Genomic DNA, 8,438 nt, shown 5'->3' on the forward strand with positions numbered 1-8,438 from the left:
GGTTTCAATACCAACTTCTAGACAGTATAAAACATTTCAGACAAAGCTCACATCTATATATAATACGGCTCAGAACAGTTTATTATTCCTGATAGAAGCAAACAACAAATGGGTGTGCTCTTTAAGTATAAGTCGTCGCAGTTGTTGCATTGATACCTCTCCTCTAGGCTCTAGCTTGTTGTGATTTTGCTGAACCTTCACTCTCATGGCCAGCTCTTTCTTACTCTGTTTTTGTTCTCTCTTGAACGTCTCTATTTTGCTCTTAGACACTCACTCTGTTTTAATTCCGACGTCTCTCTCTCTTTTGCTTGTGTTTCACACTCTCTCTCTCTCTCTTTACTCTCTTTGTATTTGTTCATCTTGTAAGAAAAGAGAGAATACTTTTATGTCTACATTGTTAACCTTTCTCATTAATCTTAAACATACAAACTTACACAGTCGCACAACACAAACCCGGCTAGATATACATCCATGGATGCTTAATAAGCACACACACACACACACAATCAAAGCCATATACATAAACACAGATTCGACGACGACGATAAGCAGTCTTGGAAAAAGAAAATCTTGGATTATCTCAAATATCCTTTTTTCTAAAAAGGAAAGACTCGTAAAAAAGGAAAAAGTGATTTTCTTAATAGTATCAGATATTACCGTTGTTAAAAATATATTAGATATTACCGGTCAAAACGAGTATAAATATATATCCAAAGAGCACTCGTACTATCTCATACAACAACAAAAAAATAATCCCACGCTGCTTTTCGAGTTCTAACAAGACGCTGGGGTGTTTCGCAAGAAAAATAATATGTCGAGCCTCCCGTCGAAGAAAAGTCTTGACGATCTCTACACTCGATTTGTTGTGAACGGCCCCGAGGAAGAAAAACAGTCTATGAATCGACTAATGTTTCTTGTAGAGAGTGCTCACTGGTACTACGAAGATAACGTTGTCGAAAACGACAAAACCCTAAAGTCGCTGTCCTTTGGAGAGTTTACTCGTCTCTTATTCAACAACTCCGATGTGTTGAGACCTCACGTTGCAAACATGGATAAGATATTCAGAGACTTTGGTTATTACAAGTCTCGAATCCCGGTCGCTGGTGCGATTATATTGGACGAGACATGCGAGCGTTGCTTGCTGGTCAAGGGATGGAAAAAATCATCGAACTGGAGCTTTCCACGAGGGAAGAAGAATACGAACGAAGAAGATGATGTTTGTGCTATACGAGAGGTCCTCGAGGAGACAGGGTTTGATGTCTCGAAGCTGCTTAAGAAAGAAGAATACATCGAGATTACATTCCAAGGAAAGAAGAGAGTGAGGCTTTACGTTGTGGTCGGTGTGAGAGATGATACAGCTTTTGCACCGCTAACGAAGAAGGAGATTAGTCAAATCTCATGGTTTCGGCTTGATGGGCTTGAAAGTGGATTCGCTGGTCTCAAGTTGTTTGAGGTTGCACCTTTTCTAGCATCCTTGAAGTCGTGGATATCAAAGCACATGTCTCCTCTGAGCATTGACAAGCACCTTAAACCACCACTCTGCGTGTGGACTACAACAAGGAAGACAAGGACAAAAATAACAGTAACATCAACGGAAAGAAGATGCAATGTAAAACCTTGGAAACAGTCTCTAAAGGTCAACAAGTCAGCAATCTTGCAGGCCTTGGGAATTTGTTCTTGAGTAGAGTCAGTCAAAGGGTGTGGTCGGATTGTAGAGCAAAATAGTACATGATATCTACTTTTCCTATTTGGTTTGTTGTACATGATTATATTGTATATCCAGTAGTAAATGAAACCAAGCTTTATTCTTTATTTTTAAAGACGTTTTTCTTATTAATTTCAGAGCAAGTAACAGAAATATACATACAAACTATAATATAGATGCTTCTATGGAGAATAAAACTTAGTTATGTACAATCAAAGACCTTTTATCTTCATTGCGTGGAGCAAAGCTAGCTTAAAAGAGAAACGAACTTACTGTGTCTATACAAGTTTGTTGTTGCTACCTTTTAGTGTATAACTTTTTCGCAGACAATCTGAATTACAAAGGCGATCCGCAGAGGCAAATATGACGGGTTAATGTACATTGTACATATTTCATGCTCAGAATAGGATATGATGCAATGCTTGTTTTGGAGTTAATTCTAATGCGGTTTTGAAGTATACTCTTGATGCTAAGCCCATGATGCTATATACTAAAAACGGTGAAGGTGGGATACGTTGGTGAAGGTACTAGAATTTGTTTTAGAAAACTAAAAATCTGGCAGATTCAGGTTTCGAACCTATGACCCTTGCGTTTATTAGCACGACGCACTAACAATCTGAGCTAATATTCAGGTTTCGAACCTATGAACCTATGATTAAAAGAAACTCTCCAAGGGAAGGAACTACTCTAGTGATAAGTCCCACAAAGGTAGTATCATCAAACTTAACTCAAACAGAACATCTAAAACCTTCTTTGTGAGAAAGATGTTAACTGTCTTCTTCAATGATCTCACAGATAAGAAAGACAGAGATTCAAAGAAGGAAAGAAGCAAAAAGAGAAGGTGCTTAACCGATAACCTTAAAACAGATGGTGCCATGTCTTTTATAGCTTTTATTAACATTAACCATGTTGAGTTTGCAGCATTATTCATCCTCAGAGTCTTCATCTAGCAGCGATGAAGAAGAATCTAGAAAGTCAAGATCGAGTTCTAAAAGATCAAAGAAAGAGAAGAAGCACAAGTCCAGCAGAGACAAACACTCTAGCAAAAACTAAAGAGGAAACCGATGGCCCTGTACCACTCTCTAGATTCTTTGGCAATCCAAAGAGTTGAACAAACATGCAAAAAAAAACCACTGCAAGAGTTATTGAATATCTTCCTCAATCAAAATACTCAAATTAGGATATTGTTTGTTTTCTTCGTTGTTGCAATGTATTATTATTATTTGTTGGATTGAAAGTTAATAATAATTCCCACATAATCATTATTTTTTCTTTCTTTAGTTTATTTAGGTAAATATTATATAATCTTACAATACCAAATATGGTTTATTTAGGATATCTAGAACAATATCTTAACACATAAGGTATATAATTTACTATACAATGAACTTAAATTTAGTTTGCAAGTCTATTTTTTGGTCAAAGTTTGCAAGTCTATCAGATGCAAAATTTGGAAGGTTAATATACCCTTCTTTTTAGAGAATAAAATATTATATTATTTCCTTTAAAATATTTTTTTTTCCTTTTCCTATAGACTTGCATTTCTTTTGGTAATTATATGATTCTTATTACAGCTGCTACCAAAATAAACTACAACAAATTTCTGTGACTCAAATGGTTACATCTTTTCATATATCCTGAAAATACATTGTTAATTAATAGCAAAAAAGGCAGTCCAGTAATCCAACGATGATCATTCCACTGCATCACCACTTCACCAGTAAGACTTTTTAGTTTTTACTCAATCTATCAAAAGATATCATTGTCTTTTTACTTATGATGATTTAAAAATCAATCACTTCTCCTTGATATATTGATTATATAAAGTTCATAATTAAGGTTTTTAATATGCTTACACTGTTACACATTCAAAAATTATTAGTGGTGATTGAGTACTAGCTAGTGGTCTAAGGGAAATGACAAAAATGCAACATGTTACTAATATATCAATATCACATATGCATGTGAATCACGATGCATGTTTGACTATTTTACCACTTTTACAATATTATCAGTGAATGCTAATTAAATTAGTAAGAATTATTATTTTTATCTCGGCCTAAAGCCCAAAACAATGCGTCTAACAAAGCACCGAGTATACAAATTACGGTCTTTTATAACTGAGTCTAAACACTAAATACGAAATTGATATTGGGAGAAATTAGCGTTAGATTTATACTTTTAACCCGTTACTTCTATATGATCTAGCTTTTGACCCAATAAGTTCTAAAAATTACAATACAATCCTCAAGTACGGAGAATGTTAACGATGGTTGAATTGAGTTACACTTTTCTTTTGTGACTGAACGTTAACAAGAGATGAGCAAAGTAATTATTGGCAATAAAAATAAGGGACATTTGCTTCTAAGGGGCGACTGGTTTTTTCGTTACCACCCGCAAACGCAGCTTTTACGATTGGTAGCGGTTGTCGGCGGTTTGCAACAATCACTCAAATCGCTCTAAACCGCTTCAAACCGCTCCGAATCTCATAAATTCAAAAGCTGGCTCCAACTAGCGTTTGCGGTTGCGGGCGGTCGCGGGAAGGTAAAATTTTTTTCTTTTTTTTTAAATAAATATATATACAAAAGTAAAAATATTTAATAAAAAATTTAAAATTGAAATTATGAAAATATTAAAATATATCTATTATATTTTAATTAAAATTATAAAATTTTATAATAAAAACAATTTCAATAAATTTTTAAAAATTAAAATTATAACTTTCTAAATATAAATTTTATATTTATTATAATTTTATTATTTTTAATATTTTTATAATTATATTAAATGTAAATGTTGTTAATTTATTATTTGACTGTTACCGTATTTGGTAGTTAACCAGTCATAAGTCACCCGCAAACGCACCAATTTTTAACCGCAGTACCACTCGTACAAATCTCTTAAAACCGCTAGAAATCGCAACCGCCCGCATCTACAAACTCTCGCAACCGCAACCGCTGCGTTTGAACCAGTCAGGCCCTAAGTATAAATTAAATTTGGAGCCTTTTCTTTTGTGGTTCTTCTAAGGATGATGATGCATCTTGGAGACCTTTCATCAGAGGGCTGAGATTCATCCATAGCATCAGCTTCAAAACACAGCTTCAAACATCTGATGAAGAAGGTTAAATTGGGAAGCCAACACCATTTCTCTCAAGTTTTTCTGCTGCACATGATAAATCTTGAGCTCCAACTTTCAATGGTACAAACCACAGCCTTAAAGAAGAGGAAGAAACGGTCTTTGTTAAGACTTATTTTTGACACGAATAAGCAGAGGTTTTGTTATGAATAATGGTGGCGCTTTTATACCTGACGTCTCGCTTGAAGTCTTCTGAGTCATCATAGGAAGAAAGTCGTTCGTATGTAGTCCGCATAATGTCTGAGACTTGGAAACAATACCAAACCAAGGCCAATGGCAGGTATAAGAATGGTGTGAAATCTATGATATTGCTATAAGAATTCAGGTTACTGTAATGTTGAAAGAGAAAAACATATTCTACATAGGAAATAAGAATGAACTGAACGCACTAAACAAAGTATACAATGCTGCGAAAACCCTTTGCATAGCTGCATTGTTTTAGAAGGACTTATGTCCTGCAGGATCGCCTTAGCTTCCATAAAACATTAGAGAGTAGTTAAGTTTCTTCCGAATCAATAAACCATAAGAACTGTATACATACCTTGTACCAAGTGTGGCCTCTGTCATACTACAACCTAGTTTCTTCGTAACTTTTATGAGGTAACTACAGTTCTAACAGTGATATATGGACAAGAATTACTAATCGTAATCCCAAGTTTTCTCAAGGCTCTTGCGATATCTTTAGACCGAGTTCCATCAGCATCAATACCAAAGATCTTGGATCTTTCCTAAAGTAGCAGTGTAAGCAAAGTTTATGAGGTTTCAGCATACACTGCTACAAAAATCCAGTGAAACCAAAAGCAGGATACAAGACCTTCCAGAACTCATGTATTTTGACTTCCCTAAGCAAGTTCAAGCAAGCATAGTGTATAATTTAAACTACCAGTGGTCAGTTATAGTACCGGTACTTTCAGGAAGATCTATGGAGAAGAAGCGATTATTCTGTGTAAGGTACTCTTTCCAAGCTGCAATCTATGCATTATGGAGAGAAAGAAACAAGATCAAACATGGGGAGAAGCCAATGACAATTGAGATGATGAAGAAGCTTGTGGATAAAGGTATTAGAAACAAGCTAAGTATTTTGAGAATGCAAAGAAGGAAGGGCATGGAAGGAGCTCTTCAATTTTGGTTTGAGACTAGAGTTTAAATTTGAGTTTTAATGTAGTCAATTTTCATAGTTGGGAGTAGTGGTTATATAGAGAAAGGACTACACATGATGCAAAAAGACTTTTTTGATGAATAAAATTTAGCATTCATTCAAAAAAAAATAAAAATTAAACTGCTTGGAGATGTTGCAGCTTTCGCAGATGATCCAGCTGATACTAATGATTTGAGTGGTCGAGCTTCTTAGGGATGTCTTTAGCAAACATGATCAATATATATTACTATGCTGGTCCTTATGAAGTACACAAGTGGGCTTAGCTTTTATGTTGTCTGATTTTACCTTTTCATTGGATGGAACTTGGCTCGATCCTCATACCTTCTGATCTAAGATTATGTTTTGTTTTAATGTCTTTCCTCTAAGGTTAGCTTGTTGTTTGTTATTCCAAGTATTGAAACATTTTTTAAGTTATGAAACATTTTCTATTTTTTTCTCTTCAAGATAAGGTTTGCATTATCCATTTTTGAACATCGTTTAAGTTAAAGACATATTTTAAAAACTAGTATTCAGCTTATGATATTTCAAGCAATTTTTCCATATAAATTTCATAAAATGCTGAACATTATTGTTGATTGAATGGAATTATTGTGAATTTTAATGTGACTTTGAATTAAGTTATAGACTTATATTCATTGAGTTACAATTATGAATAAGTTAATCTGAACATTGTCTAAGTTATGAAGACTTTTTCTATTTTTTTGCTATTTTAGGATAAGGTTTGTGTTTTATCAATTTTTGAACATTGTTTAAATTGAATTCATCAATTTTTGAAAAGTAGTTTCAACTTATGATATTTCAAGCAATTTCTCTAATAAATATCATGAATTTTTGAACATTAATGTCGATTTTGAATGGACTTATTGTGAAACTTTAAATTGACTTTGATTTAAATTATAGATTATTATTGAATTAGAATTATGAATAAGTTAATCTAGACATTATTTAAATGATGAAACTTTTAATATTTTTTGCTCTTCTGAGATAAGGTTTGCATTATCAAATTTTAAACTTTGTTTAAGTTGAATACAAAGATTTCAAAAAAGTAGTATTCAACTTATGATATTTCAAGCAATTTTTCTTATAAATATCATGAAATGCTGAATTTTAATGTGACTTTGAATTAAGTTGTAGACTTATAGTCATTGAACTAGAATTATGAATAATATAATCTGAGCATTGTCTATGTTATGAAGAATTTTTCTATTTTTTGCTATTCTAAGATAAACATTTTGCATTATTAATCTTTTAACATTGTATAAGTGGAATTCATCAATTTTGAAAACTAGTTTAACTTATAATATTTCAAGCAATTTATCTTATAAATATCATGAATTGTTAAACATTAATGTCGATTTTGAATGGACTTGTTGTGAAACTTTAATGTGACTTCGATTTAAGTTATAGACTATAGTCATTGAAAAATAATTATGAATAAGTTAATATGAACATTGTTTAAGTTATGAAACTTTTATATGTTTGTCTCTTCTAAGATAAGGTTTGCATTATCAAATTTTGAACATCGTTAAGTTGAATACATCTATTAAAAAAATATTCAGCTTAACACATTCAAGTATTTTTTTCTTATAAATATCATTAAATGATGAAAATTAATGTTGATTTTGAATGGATTATTTTGAAACTTTAAAGTGACTTTGAATTAGGTTATGCACTTATAGTCATTAAGTTAAAATTATGAATAAAGTTAAATATGAATAGTGTCTAAGTTACGAAGACTTTTTCTACTTTTGCTATTCTAAGATAAGGCTTGTGCATTATCAATTTTGAACATTATTTAAGTTGAATTTATCAATTTTTGAAAAGTAGTTTCAACTTATGATATTTCAAAAAATTTCTCTTATAGATATCATGAATTTATGAACATTAATGTCGATTATGAATGAATTTATTGTCAAACTTTAATGTGACATTGATTTAAGTTATAGACTATAGTCATTGAACTACAATTATGAATAAGTTAATTTGAACATTTTTTAAGTTATGAATTTTTTTATGTATTTTTTGCTCTTCTAAGATAAGATTTGCATTATCAATTTATGAACATCTTTTAAGTTGAATACAATTTTTTTAAAAGGTAGTATTCAACTTATGATATTTCAAGCGATTTTCTTGTAAATATCATTAAATGCTGAAAATTAATGTTGATTTTGAATAGACTTATTGTGAAATTTTAATGTGACTTTGAAGTAAATTATAGAGTTATACTTATTGAACTAAAATTATGAATAAGCTAATCTAAACATAGTCTAAGTTATGAATTTTTTTTACTATTTTTTTCTTTTCTAAGATAAGGTTTTTGCACTATCAATTTTTGAATTTTTTTTTGCTCTCTAAGATAAGCTTTGCATCGTCAATTTTTGAACTACCGTTTAAGTTGAATACATCAATTTAAAAAAAATATAGTTTAACTTATGATA

General features: G+C 31.8%; 1 protein-coding gene across 1 annotated transcript; it reads left to right on the top strand.

Annotated features, from left to right (window-relative positions):
• Window positions 1-499: 499 nt before the first annotated feature.
• Window positions 500-4,269, top strand: LOC117133484 (mRNA-decapping enzyme subunit 2-like). The gene has a single exon (XM_033289815.1). The coding sequence runs from the start codon at window positions 812-814 to the stop codon at window positions 1,679-1,681; it is 870 nt and encodes a 289-aa protein (XP_033145706.1). The 5' UTR covers window positions 500-811; the 3' UTR covers window positions 1,682-4,269.
• The last annotated feature ends 4,169 nt before the right edge of the window (window positions 4,270-8,438 follow it).

Source organism: Brassica rapa, chromosome A04 (genome assembly GCF_000309985.2).
Source record: "Brassica rapa cultivar Chiifu-401-42 chromosome A04, CAAS_Brap_v3.01, whole genome shotgun sequence".
In the NCBI taxonomy this organism is placed as follows: domain Eukaryota; kingdom Viridiplantae; phylum Streptophyta; class Magnoliopsida; order Brassicales; family Brassicaceae; genus Brassica; species Brassica rapa.